This window comes from Drosophila pseudoobscura, chromosome 4 (assembly GCF_009870125.1).
Source record: "Drosophila pseudoobscura strain MV-25-SWS-2005 chromosome 4, UCI_Dpse_MV25, whole genome shotgun sequence".
Classification (NCBI taxonomy): Eukaryota; Metazoa; Arthropoda; class Insecta; order Diptera; family Drosophilidae; genus Drosophila; species Drosophila pseudoobscura.
In genome coordinates, this window is record NC_046681.1 from 13,645,667 (window position 1) to 13,666,577 (window position 20,911).

The 20,911-nt window shown below is 47.5% G+C and overlaps 2 protein-coding genes across 4 annotated transcripts; both read left to right on the top strand.

Annotated features, from left to right (window-relative positions):
- The first annotated feature begins 262 nt into the window (after positions 1–262).
- On the top strand, positions 263–20,822 carry dachs (unconventional myosin-IXb-like dachs). 3 transcript variants are annotated; one of them, XM_015179838.2, is made up of 9 exons: positions 263–586; positions 8,945–9,417; positions 9,480–9,712; positions 15,464–15,765; positions 15,840–16,451; positions 16,977–17,684; positions 18,172–19,849; positions 19,911–20,068; positions 20,131–20,822. In XM_015179838.2, exons 2-9 carry the CDS (start codon positions 8,984–8,986, stop codon positions 20,446–20,448), a joined length of 4,443 nt encoding a protein of 1,480 aa, XP_015035324.2. In that variant the 5' UTR covers positions 263–586; positions 8,945–8,983; the 3' UTR covers positions 20,449–20,822. The 3 variants fall into 3 exon arrangements, with proteins under 3 accessions (XP_015035324.2, XP_033236504.1, XP_033236503.1); XM_033380613.1 differs by lacking the exons at positions 263–586; positions 8,945–9,417; positions 9,480–9,712 and adding exons at positions 10,964–11,052; positions 11,759–12,227; XM_033380612.1 differs by lacking the exons at positions 263–586; positions 8,945–9,417; positions 9,480–9,712 and adding exons at positions 11,013–11,367; positions 11,759–12,227.
- On the top strand, positions 14,614–15,317 carry LOC6903381 (uncharacterized). Its single transcript, XM_002132227.3, has one exon. It carries the CDS (start codon positions 14,737–14,739, stop codon positions 15,151–15,153), a length of 417 nt encoding a protein of 138 aa, XP_002132263.1. The 5' UTR covers positions 14,614–14,736; the 3' UTR covers positions 15,154–15,317.
- Positions 20,823–20,911: the final 89 nt, after the last annotated feature.

A 20,911-nucleotide genomic window follows, 5' to 3' on the forward strand; every position in this document is an offset into this window, starting at 1 on the left:
AAGTGAGTGTTCAAGTCTGGCATGTACCCAAGAGAGCGTACAATTATTCTCCTATCCTAGTAATACTCGCTGGCCCTCTCCTTTCTGCCATCGCACCTTAGATTAAAGATACATAAATGAATACACATATGGAAAATGAGTACCAGGTATCTTGATGTCGAGGCACGTGTGCTTTGCCAACTGGTTTGTGTGTGCCGTCTGGTGGCGGCGCGATAGGCTTCCCCACAAGTGCAAGTGGTCGCGCAGCCGCAGATCGTTTCTTGGGGTCGGCTGGTGTAGTCATGCTCTGCTCCTGCGGTTAGTGCGCGTTTGCCATCGGTGGAAAAATCTCGTAATTCGAAATCTTCTTGGCCCATTGGCCGTATACTCTGTGGATGCTGACAGTGTAATGCTTGATAGAATAATAAATAATATTGTATAGAAGAGGGAGGAAGAGAAATGTGCCCGAGCTGCCATAAATAAAGTGCGGATTTCAAACGAGACGATAAATCTCAGTATTCCCGATTCGAGCACGCAATCGAAGCGGCATCCGAGACAAAAGGAATCCGCGCAGCCAGGTTATCACCTTACGGTTCGGCAGAGATCGGTAAGTACGCAATTACCCAGTCCCAGTCCCAGTTCCAGGCCCAGGAAAGGAGAAGAAGGGTCATTTCGAGTGTGGATTTATGTGCCCTGCCTGGCTAGGGGTCCAAGGTGTTGGCGTTGCCCGCTGGGCGCCCCCGGGTTGCCGTTCCTCTGCCCCCATGACAAATGAACATGTAGCGCTAGCCCCCATCCGCTCTTTGATTGAATTGAAATATCCACAAAGTCGGTGCAGCCGGTGGAGCGGTGGACGATGGGCGATGGAAGCACCTGGTGGAGGGGTGGACGATGGACTATGGAGGATGGAGGATGGGAGCACTCTGTCGCTTGCATGATTTTAGTAGCAACTTTTGTCATACCCAAAAAGATAAGAGGCACGAGACGGACATAAAAGGCAGCTGCAGTCATTGCAGCCTTCGTGTCTTCGGCTTTTTGTACATTTAAAAGATGAGAAATGTAAGGAGAATATTTTGTATGGCCGTGCCACTTCTTGCCATATGAAATGGAATCCCAAAAGCCAAGTCTTAAACTCAAAAGAACCTGAAAAAAGCGAGGTATATGATCGGGGTTTCATTGACTTCGTAGTTAATTCAATTCCGTTCTCATTAGAATCTATTCCTTACTTTTGCTCCTAACTCTTGCGGATTGCGTGTCTGGATCCAGAGATGTGTCTACCACCCGTTGTGCAATCCGAGAGCTGTTGATTCTTTCGACAAGCATTAACTTTTACCCGTCCGATAGCTGGAGGCCAAATGGTTCACAGAGGAGCCCTGTTCCTCCACGCACTTTGGTGCTGTGGTTCTCAAGCAAGCTCTCTCAATCCGCGTTGAGAGCCGATGGCTATGAATTCAATAATTATATAGTGGTTTTCCAAAGCTGCTGCACGCACTACAGCTCTATTTAACCCCCCAGAATGGGGCCCACCAAGGATCCCGAAGCTATACGCAACAGCTCGACTCTTGGCCCGGATAAATCATGTCAATTGCAACGATTCAATCAACCAGTAGGTGCAGCAATAAAGCCCAAATGAAGCATGGGATTCATTTGAATAGAAATTGAATGGAATCAATTCGTGGACAAATGGAAGACCAAATGTAAAGCAATCCCTCTCTGGCTGTCAGGCATCCTCTCCTAGTGAAGAGATCTCCACAAAGATAGTAGGACAACCGTATACGCATTACCCGCACCTTCATCTCCATCTCCCATTGCCATCACCCATCACCCATTCCCATCTCCCATTCCCAACATTGTTCTGCAAGTATTGCAAATTGTCGTCTGTCGATGGACTGATGGGAATACGAATACATCAATGTCAGCCCGAGAGACACACGACACTTTTACATCTGTCAGAGGGTCCCCCTCTTCTGCCTGGTCGCTCTTCTGTCCCCAGCTGATTTTTCATATTTTATACAGTTTCTCTCCTTTAAGTTTTTGTGTCTCTCTAGTGAGAGCTGCTACTACACAACATACTTGCATCCCCACATTTCCGTTGCACATCCGTTTCGCGTGGATTTTGATCAGATGCAATTGAATTCACAATTCACTTTCTTTGCATTCACAGACAATGAATGCCATGCCATGCCATGCAGTGCAATGCAATGCAATCCACGAGCAAAAATAATGCAGGTATAACGTTCCACTTGGCTGACAGGTTAAGTTGGACCGAGGTCTCAGCCGAAGCTTTTTCATCATCCTCCTCATCCGTAGTATCATTGTCGTTGTCGTTGTCTTCATCCGTTTACTGTATCATAAACATTTATGCCAATTTTTTGTGTGTTTCTACACCGCACAGAAGGGTATTAGCTTTCAGCAAAGAGTTGGTCAAAAGGGAAGCACGAAGGGGCTTAAAAAGAGTGTAGGTTTGGGGGAAAGGCTTTGATTGTTTGTTTAATTTGTATCCACAGATTTGTTATCCCTAGACCTATCACTGGCGTAGATCTGGTTGATCATTAATAGATACTAATTCGAGGAGCATTAAAATGTCTCAATTTTATAGAAATTTCACATAAAAGAATCTACATTTATTTTCACATCTATAGAAATGATATATCCCTTCAACCTTCAGGGTATTCCCATCTTCGAAGCAATGCCATCTGCATTTTCTTAGTTATTTTCGCTGATCTTCGCATAGCTGCTGCCAAAAACCTGTTCCCTGTTTCCCTGTCCTCAGTGATTTCTTGAGGTATTTGTTTGGCACGACATTTGCTCCTTGCCTTCGACTTCCAGCCGCAGCCGCAGCCGCAGCATTGCCCCTGACTGGGCCGGTGACACCAACGACGCCGCCGACTCCCTGCTCCAACTGCAGCTCCAACTCCAAGTCCGACTCGTCGGTGGCGATGCTCTGGTGACGTCGTCGTCGTTGTTGTCGTCGTCGTCGTCGTCCGGGACTCACTTCATGTCGTCACGCAAACTTTAATTCGTTCATTAATTCAGTCGGCAAACGGTTAGCCGGTTCGGTGGGCGTGGAAGTAGCTGGAAGTGTTAATTAGTTGTTAGTGTCTCTCCTCTCCTTCTGGTTTATGGTTAATGAGCGCCTTTGGGAGCCTCCCTCCAATGTCAATCGGGAGTGCTTCTTGGTTTCGGCTCGCCAAAAGCTAACTGCTTATTAATCTCCATTGATAAGACAGTTGGCAAATGGATTTCCCCATTATATGATTTGTCAACAGAGCAGCTCCAGGTATTCCTTGGCCTATAATTGGCTTGCAGCAGTCCAACGGGGTGCGACTGCAACTTGGAGCTGCGATTTCCATAATTGTTTAAATTGCCCGATCAGGAACCGCTGTCGAATCTCCATTTCCATTTCCACTTTTTGAGAAATTCCTTTTGTCTCTGGCTGCAGCAGCAGCGAGGACAGGCTACAAATTAGTGGGGATTCTGGCCGTTGCATGCGTGGACCTGGACGTAGCAATCGCAGAACTCTTGCAAATAAATTCTTACAAGCAATTTTGACCCAAGTCCCGAGACCCGAGCCGCAAGCCCCAAGCCCCGACTACCTTCGACTGCGACTCCGATGCGCAGGTGATGTTCGAGGTTCCAATCCAGACACAGCCCGAAGGGGCAGCCACTCCAATCTCCAGTCCATGCCACACTCACTCCGCTCCTCTCCGCCTTCGACCTGTTGTGGGTGTGCAGCTGTGCTGCCCTGTCAACTCGTGGCCTGATCCATACAGACACCCATACGGAAATAGTGGGCTACGAGCTCCAGAGCTATGGTCATGGCAATTTCCATTGCGATTGCTATTGCATTTTCTTTATCGCAGCCTGCACAAATTACAAAAATATTTCACGTGCCGCACGGCGTTTGGGTTTGGGCAAACTTATGTCTGTGAGGGGCCTTTGCAGGTCACTTGCCCATCGAACGTGTCCACATTTGCTGCTGCCGAGACCCCATCCCATTGAGGAATGCCCTGGGAAGGTTTGTCCCGTCTGTCAGTCTGTCTCTCTGTGTTTTTCGCGCTCTTTGACTTGCCGCGTGGGTGAGAGACGTGTTTTCCAATAGAAGATTTTCCATAGCATTATTTTTGGGTGAGCCTCTGATACGAGTAATGGGATATTTATCTTCCAGAGCTATCCAGAGATTCATTTTTGGTTGAGATGTTAGCCATAAAATATGGGCTATTCCTAGCGGGATTTATGTATTTGCCATAGATGATTTCTGCAATAGGTTCCTGGGGTTCTGTGGAGTTCATCTTCACTCATATTCTTTGAGTTAAGATCTCAGGCATACTCCCAAGCTTTGTTATTTATTCGGTCTTCCATCTTGTCCAGTCTTTCAAAGAATTTGGGTGAGATATCACTCAAGATTTCCCCTGATGGATCCTTTCGTTGAGTAATGATGCAATCTCTGGCGTCCCAAACAGCAAAGCTCCAAGTTCCACACTCAAGCCAGAGGTCAACTTGGGATGGTTTCCCCCCAACGACAACGACCACAACCACGAGACGATGACTGACTGATGGCTTATGTAATCGTGAGTTTTGCAATTCATAAATTTTGAAGAAAAAGCTGCAGGAAAGCTGCAAGCGGCCTGCAAGCACAAGTCATCCTCTAATTGTTTGCTGCCTTTTATTGGCAAGTGATTCCAATGCCAATGCCAAAGCCAGTGCTAAGATGGTGAGGACAAGTTTTTTTTTGTGGGGCTCCGATCTTGCTCTGGCCTTAGCGGGGTGCACGTGCTGGCATCCGCATCCGAGTCCCGATCCGAGTGCGAGTCGCTGCTGGCCTCCAACTGTAATGTAATGTCCATTGCATCTTGATATTGCGTAACCTGCACGCGACAAGAAATTTAACGCAATGTTTGTGGATTGTTGGATGGATAGAACGGATTGTTGGATGGATGGATGGATGGACGGATGGACGGATGGTTAGATGGATACTTATGGAGCGTTCTTCGTCTTGGCTTCAAATTGGTCTGGCTGGCAGCTGGGGATGGGAGGATGGGAGCTGTGAGCTCTGAGCCTTGTTAGGGCTTAATGCAATTAAGATTCGATTAAAAGTTTTCACACGCCTTTCTTTGGCGGAGAGCGAAAGGGCTGATAGAATGCGAACGGAACGGGGTAGAGGGTGGGACACTTACTCCCACATAAATTATCACCGCTCTTTGGCTGTTGAGAGTGTGAGTGTGTGTGTGTGTGTGTGCTGTGCTGGGCTGCCGTTTTCCGTTTCCGCTTCTCGGTTTCTGCACAATGAATACGGAATACGGAATACGAACTACGAGTAGCAAGTACTTTCCATTTTCCATTCGAGACTCCTCCTCATTCTCCTCGCTGCTTCGTGACTGTTACTTCTGGGCTGCTGCCTGGCTGGTTCTTTGTTTATGGCTGTGAAATTCGTAAATTGAATCTTGCAACCTGTGCACCAGGCACAGCCACTCCTCATCCTCCTCCTCATCCTCCATCCTCTCCAGAAGCATCTCCTCTCTCTCTCTACCAGCTGAGGCGCGCTATGCACACGTAATTATCCTTAAAGCCAGAAACGTGACGATATTTGCAATTTTCATGCATTTAAGTTCCGTTCCTTTGAAGCGGCTCAACAAGAATGCGAATATTAATGTGAAATGCGAAACTTCGAGGAGCGAATGGAATCGAAATTCGCGCACAATCTTGCGGTTCTTCCACGGTACAGTCAGCTGGACAAAAGCTCTTAATTGCAGGCCCCCGGGCAATCGGTAATCGAAATCGTGATATCTCAATTGGCAGCTGTGCTTTCGATTCGATAAAGAAAAAGCCACAATAGGAAAAGCTTAATGTTAAAGAATTTTTGTCCTTTTGTGTGGTATCTTTAAATAGAAATGGTTGAGGCGTCATCAACACTAAGACACCTGGTACTCATTTTCTATATACCATAGATCCCCGAGGTAGAGCTTGAAGGATGGACAAATAATTGTTCCTAGATTGACCTTTATTTCTGTACTGTGTATTAAAATCCTAGATCCCTATGGCCTGATGTTTCTCTAGTGAACTATATTTTATTAGAATTTCTTGCCAACTTACCACAAAAATAATGTATTCCTTGCCATCTTGGTCTTGCCCTCTTTTAGACTGCTAAAAAGAAAGACAAAGCATGAGATTTCAGTTGATTTATCATCATATAAGCCATAGCCTCCACATACTACTTATAAAACACACACATAATCGATATGGATCTTTGTTCTTAGAAAATGAATATTAATGTCTGAAATTTGCCATCCTATTAGTACGAGTTGGCTGCATTTTTCCCCCAATGCGCGATAGAAGGACATAGACAATTGGGGAGAGAACAACAGGCCAGAGAGCCAATGCGAAGCCAACGAAAAATTCATTGAGTTTCGACTGCCTTCGTCTGTCGACTCGATTCGTAAAAATATTTCTCAATGTCTAACCCGAGGCCATGGCCAAGGAGTCAGTCGGCTGGGCCCCGGCCTCGATCGCCAACTGCAATGCGAGAGCTAAAGCTCCAGCTCCAGCTTCAGCTCCAAAAGCAAAGGCAAACCAGGCAACCACCTATTAATCAAAATCTCTTGATCTACACAAATCCGTGCACTGAGAGAAACGGCAAAGCAATTTGGGCCACAACAAGGTATCTCTCGTTAATTGGATTGGGGGTAAGCATTCTCGGAGTGTGGCCTGGGTTCGAGGACAGCAGGACAGCAGCCCCACCACGTTGATGGACGACCAAGACGCCAGGTTGTGGCTCTGAACTGACTCTGGTTCTGCCTATCGATGGTGCAGACTGTGTGCTCTCGAGTAGGCGGGGGCGGTGTCCGACCCTTGGTTTTATCCCAGGAGAGGTAACCAGAGATCGGAGGGGTACAAAAGCGGTAAATCACAAAAGCGAGCCACGAAAACCACGCCAAACGGATACCACAGCGATACTCGGTACTAGTTGTTCCAACCCAGAGTTAGTGCCCTTGGCTCTTTATTAAATTAAGTTAAATCATGTAATTTCCATGTAGCAAAGTCAAAAGTGCAATTCGAATGGTAGAAGGGTGCAAGGGAGAAGGGCGAAATGCGAAAGGCTTCAGCCTAGACACTCAGTCTGTAATCATTCGCTGGCCTGGGAAATTGCTCCAACGATGGCTCCAAATTGATTGTAAATGTTTGTCCAGCTGCTCTAAAAGCAGGAAGGATCCTCGAAGTTCTAGTCTAACACACAATTCAAAGAAATATTACACAGAGTCAAGCTAATCGACCACTGAAGTTGGAACTCTTTCAAGCCAGATCCAGGTGCTCTTTATAGTGTGTTCCAAATAGAAACCCTTCAAAGAAGGTATTCCCAAAGAAAAGACTTCAAAAAAGTTCCTCACTTTTCTGAAACCCATTCAAATATTAGTTACAATTGTATCTTGCAATATTTTTGCTCACTAATTAATTCATATCTCAGCTGCAAATGCTGATTTGTTGATCTTGCTGTAAAATGCAAATTACCAGGCGGCCCCCCACATTAGAATGCGACCCCACATCCAAAGGGAAGCTACAGCCAGAGCTGGAGCTGGAGTTGGAGAGTGGACGACCCACAGCAGCGTTTTACAGATTGGAGTGGAAATTGTATATCGTACTCGTAGTTAGAATAAATAACTTTCAGTCCGGGAGAGGCCCACAGAGCCACAAACATTTCCACAGGTAGCAGAGATCCGCAGTCGCCAGTCCCCAGTTCCCAGTCCCCAGTCCTCTATGTCTCTGGTCCGAGGAGCCTGCATATTTATGAGATTTATTTTATTTTATGCGATGTCGCTACCTGATACTGATACCAGCAGCAGCAGCTTCGCTACCTTCTGCCCCCTAGCCCGGTGTGTACATTTATTAGATGACATATTTTATTCATTCTAAAAGACCCCAGCTATGCGATTAGCCATGTTTAGATAGTCAAATTGTTTAGACCGGGTCCTGATTGCTGCTTCTGCTGCTGCTGCTGCTGCTGTTTCCGTTGCCTAAGCCGATTTATGGCCAGACATTTCCTTTGATGTGTAATCTGTCAGTAATCTGCAACAATGTTCTCGTCGCGGGGTAAAGCCAATCAGTATCAATAAATTGACAAAAATCAAAGTACAACAAGATTGCATTGCAGATCCCCTCCTGAATAAGAAGTTCTACAGCCTTTCCGTCAAATCCATCTGCACTCTATCGCACACATGTTGCGTAATCGCCATAATAAACCAGAACGTGGAGCGGGGGGGAGCTCCAGCTCCAGATATCGGGTTGAGCTTAAGAACTGCTGGGACTGGCTGCTTCCAGCTCAAAGTCTGCCGCCGCCCGCTGTGTTGACACTGAAAAATGCCGACGCCAGCGGCTGCGACTGCGACTGCTGCTGCTGATGGGGTCCCCGCCGCCGCCGCCGCCGCCGCCGCCGCCCCACACACACAGAGAGATCCCAACACAACACTTTATGACAATCATTTGAGTTAATTGCCAAGCAGCAGCAGCAACAGTGGTACCAAGGACCACACTCCTCGCTCTCTCGCGTGTGGCATAAATATTGCGTCTCATTTGGATTGGCAATCATCTATTTACGCTCTTGCCAGTTGCAACATGTTGCAAGCGAACCTGGAAAGGCCCCGTCGGATCCCAGCCAGAGTGGATGGCAGTAAAGGCATTAGCGTCCATGTCTGTCACCTTCGTCATGGTCACGCTAATCGTGGTAATCGGCTGCGCCAATAAACTGACAGGTTTATGGAGCTGCAGACGCGGAAGCCAGCCAGCCATGGCCGGCAGCCCGCCACCTTCCAAGCGGCACCATTCAGCCATTCACCAGAACCGCCACCGCCACCGCTCCTTTGGGGCACTTGATTTAAAAGCAATTAAATCGCGAATTGATGTCGCGATTGATTTCGCCAATCCTCTCATCTTCCATCCATCCAGCCATCCACTTGTCTTCTTCCACTTTCAGTCTTTGGCCGGTTAATGGGTCAACCACGATGAGGATGATATGTTGCTGCCGGATCAGACGTACGCGGACTACGACGTGGGCCAGCATCATCAGCATCTGACCTACCGCAAGAGCCGCCGCAGTCGGTCGCCGCAATCCAAGCAGCGCTCCAAGAGCTCCAGTGCCAGCAGCAGCAGCTATGATCGCACGGCGGATTTCTTTGAGAATATCCCGGATTTCGTGGGCGATTCCCTGCCCTCGTTTCTCTACAGCCCCCAGGGGCAGGAACCTACGCCAGAGCGGAATGAGAGTAAGCGAAATGAGGGTCAACGGAATGGGAGTCGGAATGAGGTGGTGGCGGAGGAGGAAAACAGCGAGAGCACCAGTCAGAGCGAGAATTGCGAGGACGATGATGTCCTCAAACTGTGCGAGGACTTTCTCTGTCGCCATCGCATGCGTCCGGACTTCTTCTGTCAGTACCACAAGGCAGTCAGGTGGGCTTTCCTTTTCAAAAACTCGACCATAATCATCTTCAAATAATCTCTGGCATCCCTAGTTCCACCACACCATCGCCGAAACAAAGAAAAGCCTCGCCCGCTATTGTGGACACCACTGCCCCGTCCTCAGGTGTGGCCGCAGCGGAGGTAAAGGAGCAAAAAATATCCAAGGAGCCCATTTCCAGCAAAATCAGCGCTGTGGTTGAGCGATTCACAAAGTTCTCGGCTATTTACACGCTGCCAGTGGCAAAGCGAAAGAAGTCGTGCAACAAGACAACGGGTAATATAACAGGTAGGTACAAAGGATAACAAAATTAGTTAAAGGGTAAATTAGGGCAACTTTGACAGTATTTTTTAATAATAAAGCCAACAAGCAAGCTAATCCAAACAATTGAACGAATAGCACATTCACCACCAAGAAGAATTGAGACAGAAATCTTTAGATATTATTATTTTGTTTTGACTTCGAAAGATTTTGCATTTTTTATGTATTTTACATTGAATTCTACTCTTCATTAACTCCTATATTCCATTCCACTATACCACAGACCAATTGCTCTCACTGCCCCGGGCAGTGCTCTTATCAGTGACGGTTTGCGCGCGGTAGTTTTGAAATTTTCATGCAGCCAGTGGCGCCATCTAAAAGACCGGTGGACCAAGCAGTGCACAGCTTGAGCGAATTTTTCTACGAAAAGCGAAATGGTGGTTGTCTTGGCTAAATATGTAAGATGTTTGTGTCCGCAACAAAAACGTTTTTTCAAATTGTTTAATGAATACAAGCCGAAAATACCTGTTCTTGTCAAAGAATGTTTGGTTGATTCACTTCAAATCAATATATTTAGTTAATATATGAAACGTTTCAAGCGATAAGCTTCTTAAGTAATTAAATAGAACTTCAGATGTATATGATCTGTATAAGATTTCCCGATATTAAAATATACAGTTCCTTTACCCCTTTACATAAGTTTCAACAAATTTAGCGGATATGAAATAGAGAACAAGTCTCACAGATTCAGCAAGACACTTGATTTGTGAATCAATTTGCATTTCTGCTGTGCTCGCTGCTGACAATGAGAATGCAGAAACGAACGCAATGCAGCGGGGATGTGGGAATTTTAAAATGCAGCATTAAACAATAAGCAATCAACACTAATTAACACGCGACCAACAAAACGAGCTGGGAAGCGATGCCCCAACAGTCTGTCCCCATCCATGTACCCCCATGTGGCGAGAGAGGCGCATAGTTCAAACACTTGACCTCATATTTGAACAACTGCACACAGATACAAAAGGCAGACACACAGAGATCTGCAGAGATCTTTTTGGTAAAGGTAAAGCCTTTTGTTAGAAAATATACCTGCAATCAGAGAGAGAGCGAGAGAGAGAGAGAGTCGAGTTAAACAACACAGAGGCCTATAGTATGTTCAACAGAAGGTGAGGCATTGCAAAAGAGCAGCCTCTTCTTGGCAGCCAAACCTGTTTTCACACAAAGAGAACTCGAGCAAAAGAGATATAGCATACAGGAACAGCCTCATCTTCCATTTAATATACCTTGGATTGTATATCCATGGAACTCCGGCTTGGTTGGGGATTGCTTGAGCGTCAGTTTGCGGCTGGAGTTACAAACGATCGGTACACAAAACATTCGTGGTGCTAACAAGCTATATCCCCCGATGGGTTGTTCCATTAAAATGAAATGATCGTCAAGCCGTGCATAACAAATCCCAATTAAAGTTTATAATTAATAACCAAAGAGTTCGCGGGGTCGGTCTGTGAAAAGTTGAAAGTGCCTCCGCTCCACTCCACTCCACTCCAAACTCTACTCTAACAGCGAATCAATCTCGTTTGTATCTGTGTTCCAAAGTGAGTGTCGGTGTGTGCGTGTGCGTGTGTGTGTGCGACTGTGGAGTGTGGAGTGCATCTGTGAGAGTGGAGTGTACCTTCAAGGTATCTAAGCATCTACACTGGGTCTGTCCGTCTGCCTGCTGGAGTCGCAGTTGGAGCTGGGACCTGGCGACTGGAGTTGAAGTTGGAAACTCGTTTTTTCAAAAAGTCTGCACAAAACAAGAAAATAAAGCGCGCGCGCGCGCGAGAGAGCTACTACGAAAAAAATAAAAATAAAATAATAATAAGAAAAGCAAAAGCAGATCCGATCCCCAGGCAGATGCCGAGGCAGAGGCAGAGGCAGAAGCAGAGACCGACTAAGAGCCAGAACCACCGCCAAAAGTATCTGACAGATACCGAAGAGAGGCAGGCAGGGATTTGGCTGCTGCTGGTGCTGCTGCTCGCCCTTCTGCATTCTTTTTGCTTGTTTATTTAATTTTCGTGTGCTGTGCAGTGCTGGGCTGTGCTGCTTCACTTGTTGCAGCTGCACACAGATACTCAGATACATCTGTGCGCCATAGATACAGATACAGTGCCACAGCGACTGTGCGGAAAACCAGAAAACCTGTTCCGCGCCGTGTGTCCCCGAGTGTCCCGTGTATCCCATGTATCCCATGTATCCCGTGTGCCCGAGTGAGTGCCTGTGTACATCGGAATTATTCAAATAAGAAAATCGTCGTCGCTGTCGTCGTCGTTATTGTTCCTCGTCCTGGACCCCAGTCGAAACCCGAAACATTTGCCAACATTTGAAAAGCAGAAAGCCCCCCCAAAAACGAAAAACCAAAAACCCGTTTAGTGGTTCTCTCGGGGGCCACACAAATGTACAACAACGATGGCCACATTGGGCCTGTCAAAAGTCTTCATACTGGATAAATATTTTACGGAATTGCAAAAATTTTGGGAGACGGAGAAGAAGCTGCAGGGTAAGTGAGATATTAGTCCTGGGAATTGGCCAGGCCCAAATGAGGGAAGGAAAATCTGCCCAAGAGTTGGGCAACCAAGACCAGCCAAGTTTGTGGCCTAAGTCTTTTGTAATGGAAGCTGGTATTTCTGTATTTCCAAAATATACACTGATCTTTAAGCTCTTTTGCCGAATCTTTTGATGAACTTCCCTTCTGTTATATCTATGTTCTGGACAATAATTCGCAGCTCTTTGTTGATTACTTTTCGATTTAGTTGTCATTACCATCTTGGGCTTCCAACCACCTCCATGATCATTCTCATATTCATAATTATCCATAGCTATAGCCACCAATCGTACTACTTATATGGATACCTGGCTCTGGCACACACCGCTGTATGGGTGTCGGTTGCCTCGCGACTTGCAACATTTGTGCGAGGCGAGGCGACGCGCCGTGCCGTGCCGCCGCCATCGCCACCGCCACCAATTGGGACTGAGGCTCTCCCCAATCTCCTCCTCTCTCCTCTGTCCTGCACACACACACACACTCTGAGTCCCAAACCGGACGGACAGACAGACAGACGGAGAGCCAGACATCGGGCGACCAGTTTTGGGTTAACGCTGTTATTCAGCAGCTTCCAAGAAATTTTCTTGGCAGGCTGCTGCCTCTCGAAACTCTTTTTCTACATGCAAAAAAAGGCAGCCGCAGACATGAAGAATTTCACGAAAGCAAGAAAAGCCAATCAACTGGATGACTAATTAGCATTAACATTTGAATTAGAAACCACCCGAAAAATGTTAAACCTCAACTTTTTCCAAAGATTTACTAACCCAAATAATAACACGATTTGCTGTCACTGAATTATTTAGAAATGCTCAATAAAATGTGAAAAGAGCCAATAGTTGAGGTCCCAACTTCGGTCGGCAGTGCTGTTTCTGTTTCTGTATCTTTTCTGTGGCCTTTGTCTTACTTTTCTTGAGAGTGCAGCTTTAAGCAACTAAAACAAAATCAGAAAAGAAAAAACTAAAACTGGTTTCCCCTGCCAAAGCCTCCAGAGCCATCAATGATATTGTTTTTCTGATTTCTGATTTCGTTGTGGCTGGCTCTCTGTTTTGGTCCACAGAAATATTGGTAGAAGAAGGAAGGGTTTTGAGTTCGATTCGGTTTTCAGCCTCTTTTTACTCTTTTATGGTGAATGTTTTTCATTAGCCAATTAGTTTGATTTGTTGAATGGATCATGAAAATTAGTGGACAGGTTTCTCAAACAGTTTTGTAGCAGAAAAAAACTCGTTAGCCTGGTTGAATTTTCTGGGTGTTGGGTGTTACAATGACCTCTGAGCTTTCGTTTAAAGACTCCCATAAATCAGTAGGCCTTCTATTCTGTATTCGCTTTTTGTCAAACTCTTTTGCCTCAGCCGCCGCGCCTTCTGTGGGGCTCTATTTTGAGCCGATGCTGGCGAAATTGGTTCATTAACATTTTATTTTATGTTAATCTCCCCTCATCCATATAGATGTATTATCATTACTCTGACTTCTCCAGCGGCACAAGCCCCATGCCCCATGCCCCCTGCCCAATGCCCCATGCCTCATGCCCAATTCGTGTCTCCAGTCGCCGATTCGCGTGCAAGAGCTTTGTCCGGTCAAAGCGAAATTAATTGGTGTGAATTTAGTTTGTGTTTTATTGAGTTGTTAATTATATTTAAACAAATTTCCGCTTGAATAAAATGGAAATTCGCCAAAGCTAAGCCAGCTGATGCGGCTTCAGGCTTTTGTTTTCGTTAAATGTATTTATATTGATGGATTGACAACGGGAATGAAATGAATCAATTGTATCAGTATTTGAAATCACATTACGCAGAAACGTTAGCACCTTGGAAAAACTTTAATGTACCGCAATGTACTACGAAATTCCCCGTATTAAATAATAAAATAAAATATACAGAAATAGTATATGAATTTCAAAGATAAAATATTACTCCATATTTCATTCAACTTGAAACATATTTTCCAATAATAATAGTTAGAACAGAACAATTGTTATATTTAGAATATTTTAAGGGTTATTCCCAATGAGAAATCACATAGGAGGTTCAAGGAATGGACTTGAGGAGTACTCATCATCTGTTCTGCATCTCTATCGCTTGATTAAATAATCTTTGCATTGATTTATGTGTTATCTGTTCGCCAAGGGACTTTAAGTTTCTGAACTGGCTAAGGATCCACCTGTCTCCAGTTTTGTATAAGTTATATATATGAATACTGGGTATAAATGTACAGCCGCGGCCCTTGCCGCTCTCCTCAACCGCACGATGGCAACGGGCTGCAATAGTTCATCGGAATGAGTACAAATTTGAAAAATGTTCATGATTGCCTGTCAGAATTTTCAAACATAGTTAGTTATTTATAACCTTTCAACACAAGTCGTTCGTTAGAGTTTCGTTTCAAGCATTGTTTTAGTTACTCTGAACACAACAACACACAATTTACTATTTTACTATTTTACACACGAAAATACATACAATACACTCAAATGGGGTCGTCCGTAGATATTCCGGAGGTGGATATGCTAAGTGTGTCCAAGAGCTCAGAGGTGGAGCGTCGAGCGATTCTGGGCTTCGCTCCTCGTATTAATCTGGTGACCGTGGACTACGGGGATCTGGAGAAAATCGACACCTTCTACTTGGACAGCCAGAGGTATCGCGACTACTACAGGGACCCCTACAACAAGCTGCCGAAGCCGGAACGATTCAAATACCACCAGGGAAAATGTGGCATTAAGCTGGATCACAGTGTGGAGCAGATGCGACGCCCCATCAGTTGGGTTGAGGAGCGCAAGCCTGTGGTGTATCCGATGAAATATGGCACCCCAATGAGACTGGGGACATCGGCGGCATCCATGATGCGGGGCCGCTACGATCCCGGCAGCTGCATCCGCTACAAACGCTAGATAGACTCTCGAGACCACGAGATTTCTGTTGCTTTCCCAGAGGATCCTAGTTCTCACACAGCATCTGATATCCGGCAAAGGATCGGAGTGCCGAGTGCCGAGTAGGCTTCACTGTAAAAGCACTAGTAAATCAAATAGTCAATAAAATTTATGTATTGCCTGAAGAGCTTCAAATATATTTAAATGGGGGAAGAACACATTTAATGTGAATCGAATTGGAGGAAATGTATATTACTCCATATCGAACAGCTGATGGCAAATGATCTAGAGTTTCCCCGCTAATAGAGCGTACTTTTTCTTCATATTTCAGATGCTTCATCATCCAACGAGGCAGTGCATCTGCAACAGCGACTCAAGAGCCTGAGCACTGAGCTGGTGACGCTGCGCAATCGATTGCATGTGGGCCAGGGTCAAGGACAGGCACAAGGTCAGAGCAATGGCGGCCAGAATCACGGCTCCACCGGGAGTGGCGGCGGGGCCAATGTGGGTCCCAAGGCCAACAACTTTGACCTGAATGCATCCAGTCCGAATCTGAATCTAAGCTCCGGAGGAGCCGGCCTCTCGGCCAGTGCCCTGCAACAGCATACCAATGGCCACCACACAGTGTCCAAGGTAAGTGAAGCACATGGAAAATGGAAGATGGAAAATGAGAAGTAACACTTTTGTGTTCTTTGCCCCTGCAACAGCATTCGCACAACTTTAGCCATACTCTGCCGGCCAATGCGGGCTCTGGGACGGTGGTGTCGGCGCGAAACACATCGATTCCACACCCACTGCCGCATCAGTTGGGCGAGAAGACGGCCTTGTCGCACCATCAGAGCCATGGAGCGTCGACTGGCACGCTACCCCACATGAGCAGCATGGGAAACATCCTCGGCCATGGTTCCCACTCACACTCGCACTCGCACTCCAACTCCCATTCCCACTCCAATTCCAACACACTGCCGATGCGGTCCTCCAACTCCAACGGAATGGGAGCGGCGGCGATTTCGAACGGAGGAGGAGGAGGAGGAGGAGCTGGATCCCAGCATCAGTATTCGCATGGCCATGGCCAACAGTTGCCATTCATACCCGGACCGAAGCATGCGAATCCTTGCCAGAGCGTGAAAACCCTACCATTTGGCTTTGGATTCGCGCCTCATCCATCCGCCATGGGTCACCAACAGAGGTTGCAGCAGGTCAGCGTCTTGCCAAAATTGGCGCAGGACATGCAGGACCTGATTCATCTGCCCGGACCCCTCACCGAGCATGCCGTTATGCGTACGCTTGAGGCCCGCTTCAACGAGCAGCGGTACTTTGTAAGTATCCAGACAGTAACCGCCTCTTAAATACGCTTTTATGCCACGCCAGTCCCAGCGACACTCCCAGAGATAGAGCCAGAAACCGGTCTCACAGGCGCACTCAGAGACATACTCGTACTATGTACGGGTCCCCCTGCAATTACTGTGATAGTTTGTCATTAACCTTAACTCCGTTTGCACTCAGCCCCTCAGAGATTACCTGCTAATTTCGACAATTATATATCGTCTTGCAAATGGCGAAGGAAGTCCCTCTCTCTCTCTAATCGATCTGAAACGGTCCATCCATCCGTACGTGAGGATGAGGTGTGAGCACACATATCACAGGTGTTGAGATCGGGTTTTAGTTTATTAGCAAAACGATCGCCTTGGCAGTAGAAGATCTACGTATCCCAGTGAGAGATTTAGAAACTCTAAACCACAAGGAATATGCTTTATTATACTTACTCCCAAAGTTCTTTAGTGGAATTATCATCATAATAATAAATCATATCTATTTCCAATTATCTTGCGACCATCTTTCAGACAAATGTGGGACCTATATTGCTCTCCATCAATCCCTATCTGGATGTGGGCAATCCCCTCACACTCACCTCCACACGGTCCATGCCCCTGGCACCACAACTGCAGAAGATCGTCCAGGAGGCAGTGCGTCAGCAGAGCGAGACCGGCTATCCGCAGGCCATCATCCTGTCGGGCACCTCGGGAGCCGGAAAGACAGCTAATGCTATGCTGATGCTCCGCCAGTTGTTCGCCATTGCTGGCGGTGGACCAGAGACGGATGCCTTCAAGCATTTAGCAGCTGCGTTTACGGTGCTTCGGTCCCTCGGCTCGGCCAAGACCACCACCAACTCCGAGTCGAGTCGCATCGGCCAGTTCATCGAGGTCCAGGTGACGGATGGGGCTCTCTATCGCACCAAAATCCACTGTTATTTCCTGGACCAGACGCGTGTCATCCGCCCCCTGCCCAAGGAGAAGAACTATCATATTTTCTACCAACTGCTGGCGGGACTCAATCGAGAGGAGCGCCAGAAGCTTCACTTGGAGGGTTACTCCCCCTCGAATCTGCGCTACCTTCGCGGCGAACCGAACTACCAGAACGAGCAGGAGGATGCGGTGCGCTTTCAGGCCTGGAAGACGTGCCTTGGCATATTGGGTATACCGTTTCTGGATGTGGTACGGGTTCTGGCCGCCGTCCTGCTGCTGGGAAATGTTCAGTTTATCGACGGTGGGGTGAGTAATATTCCATTTGTCTATTCCAATTGAACACATTTGGGTTGTCCCATTTATATCGAATATGTCCGATTTTTTTTAATGATTTGTGACCATTTTGGGGCTAGTTATGGTCCTTAAGAAGTCAAGTTTATCCATCTAATTTTTTGAATCCTCAGCATCGGGAACTAGCTCCATCTGTTGGTAGTTCTATAGCTATTGCGTTGTGGCGCCATCTAGTGTTGCCTTTAACGCTGGTCTGTATTTCGTGTTAAGACAAATCATCGACGATGCCACGTTGGTGCCTTGGCTAGAGCATTGGCTCGTTAGCCGAGAATCTCTCGGTTCGAGTCCCGCTCTGGACCACAGTCCCAAAATATTTTTAAGATTTCTTGCGCTGATGTTTTAGTGGTAATTTACGTCTGAATTTAAATCATGTTCGATACCGAGACTTTTGCTGAGCGAGAAATTATTTTTAGTCAACCCAAAATATACTTAAATTTTGCAGGGGCTTGAGGTGGATGTCAAGGGTGAAACGGAGCTGAATTCGGTGGCCAGTCTTTTGGGCGTACCTCCAGCCGCTCTCTTCCGTGGCCTGACCACCCGCACCCACAATGTCCGGGGTCAGTTGGTCAAGTCCGTGTGTGGGGATGGAGATGCCAACATGACGAGGGATTGCCTGGCCAAGGCTCTCTACTGCCGTACGGTGGCCACGATTGTGCGTCGGGCGAATAGCCTGAAGCGTCTGGGCTCCACTTTGGGAACCCTGAGCTCCGATTCGAACGAATCCGTGCACAACCAGGCGGATGCTGCCTCGCAGCATGCCTCCACCATTGGCGGCGGAAACGCTGGCTCCAAATCGATGGCAGCTCTCAACAATGCAGTGAGGCATGCAACGGATGGTTTCATCGGCATATTGGATATGTTTGGGTTCGAGGAACCCGCGCCGCACGCCCAGCTGGAGCACCTCTGCATCAACCTGTGCGCGGAGACAATGCAGCATTTCTACAACACACACATTTTCAAGTCCTCGGTGGAGTCCTGCCGCGACGAGGGCATCGTGTGTGACACCGAGGTGGACTACGTGGACAACGTGCCGTGTATTGATTTGATATCCTCGCTTCGCACGGGTCTGCTGAGCATGCTGGATGCCGAGTGTTCGGTGCGGGGCACTGCAGAGAGCTATGTGACCAAGCTGAAGGTACAGCATCGCTGCTCCACTCGCCTAGAGACGAAACCCACCGCTGAGCCGCACGATCCGCGGATGTTTCTCATCCGTCACTTTGCGGGCCGTGTGGAGTACGATACCACGGATTTTCTGGACACCAATCGGGATGTGGTGCCGGACGATTTGGTGGCGGTTTTCTACAAACACAGCTGCAACTTTGGCTTTGCCACACATCTCTTTGGCTCAGAGTTGAAGGCGCTCTACGCACAGCAGCAGGCGCCGCGAGGTCTCAGCTTCCGCATATCGCCCACCTCCCACTCGGACTTGCTCAACGGGGACGAGCCCGTCTCCACGCTGACTCAGGACTTCCACACGCGACTGGACAACCTGCTGCGCACGCTGGTCCATGCCAGGCCCCACTTTGTGCGCTGCATCAGGAGCAATGGAGCCGAGCAGGCAGGCACCTTCGACAGGGCCACCGTTGTCCGGCAGATCAGGTCGCTGCAGGTCCTGGAGACCGTCAACCTGATGGCCTCAGGCTTCCCGCATCGCATGCGATTCAAGCAATTCAATGCCCGCTATAGGATGCTGGCTCCCTTCCGCCTGCTGAGGCGCAGCGAGGACAAGGCTCTAGAGGATTGTCAACTGATCCTGCAGTATGCCATGGAGCAGCCTCCGGTTCTGGATGGCTCTGTGACATTGGCCTGGGCGCCGGGCAAGCGACATGTCTTCCTCAGCGAGGGTATTCGCCAGCATTTGGAGCACCTGCGCACGGAGATACGTCACAAGAGCGCAACCCTCATGCAGGCCACATGGCGGGGCTGGTGGTGGCGCAAGAAGATGGGCAATGGGGTCAAACGTACGCGTATGACCCACCATTTGCCCTCGCCATCGGCCGCACCACTGCCAGTGACCAAACCACCCACCCATTCTCACAATTCCCACAACTCCCAGAGCAAATCGGCATCCACAACGATGGCTGCCTTGGCGGCAGTGGCTGCTGCAGCTCCAACGACAGGTGGGGATCTCTACTTCCCATTTTAATAGAGCTTTCAAGAACTTTCATTCTCTCTTAACAGTGCCACGCCTCTCGGCAAAGTCTACGAATCTCGGGATTGGAGGAACGGTGACCAGGCCAAGACCACAGCCGATTGCTGGGACTCCACCGCCAGATCCGCATGAGAAATGCGACCAGAAGATTATACAGCAAACCTGCAGTCTGTTTGGACTGGATCTGGTAGGTCCTAATCTTTTTGTTTTATCACTATAAAACTTTACCAAACGGTTTCCCAATTATAGGAACGTCCACCGCCAGTGCCACCCTCTCGATCCTATACGATCAGCGGAAATTCGAAGCTGGGATATCCGCAAAGTCGCCTCATGAAGATGAGCTTTCCCGAGGATCCCCCCACAGCTGGGCAATCAGAGTCGCAGCAGCTGAAGAAGGGCGAAACGGTGACGGTGGTGGGGGCCTCCAGCGGCAGGGGACATTTGCTGGTGGAGCACAAGGGTCAGAGCTATCACGTGCCCTTTCAGTACATGGAACTGTCTGTCGGCAATGCTAACGCTAATGGGAGTGCACTTCCTGCCGTACAGGCGAACGGTGTTAAGATCTAAGGGCGTGATGCTCGAAGAAGACTGTACATATTCAATTTTGTAATCTAAGCATTCACACATTAATTTATACAAAACGAAACCCATTAATGCCCCGAGGTGCTCGTTGACGCATTCACGTAGTATTATTTAAAGTGTTTTTTCGATAGGTTGTAGCTTCAATCGCATATACCCACAAGTGCCAATCAAATAAGTTCTTCCATCTATTCCATAAGTGACTATTATAAGTGACTGAGATTACATTTCGGCAGAATTGACAGGCCAACAATTACATGATAATCACCCGTACATTTGTACTCCTCTATAGAGGAATTGTATTGGTGTTAAACTTAAGATTCATTACTTCATTCAAATAAAAGAAGCATGCATTGGAAAACGTATATTAAATTCTGTGGGATCTATCAATTAATAACGCATCCAGAACTTAAAAGTTAAATTTCAAAAGATAACGTATATTTAGTCGCAT

Coding starts and splice junctions, on each gene's coding strand:
- dachs (XM_015179838.2), top strand. CDS start 8,984: ATGTTGCTGCCGGATCAGACGTACGCGGACTACGACGTGGGCCAGCAT. Junction 15,766..15,839: donor GCCACCACACAGTGTCCAAG/GTAAGTGAAGCA, acceptor CCCCTGCAACAG/CATTCGCACAACTTTAGCCA. Junction 17,685..18,171: donor TTCAGTTTATCGACGGTGGG/GTGAGTAATATT, acceptor TAAATTTTGCAG/GGGCTTGAGGTGGATGTCAA.
- LOC6903381 (XM_002132227.3), top strand. CDS start 14,737: ATGGGGTCGTCCGTAGATATTCCGGAGGTGGATATGCTAAGTGTGTCC.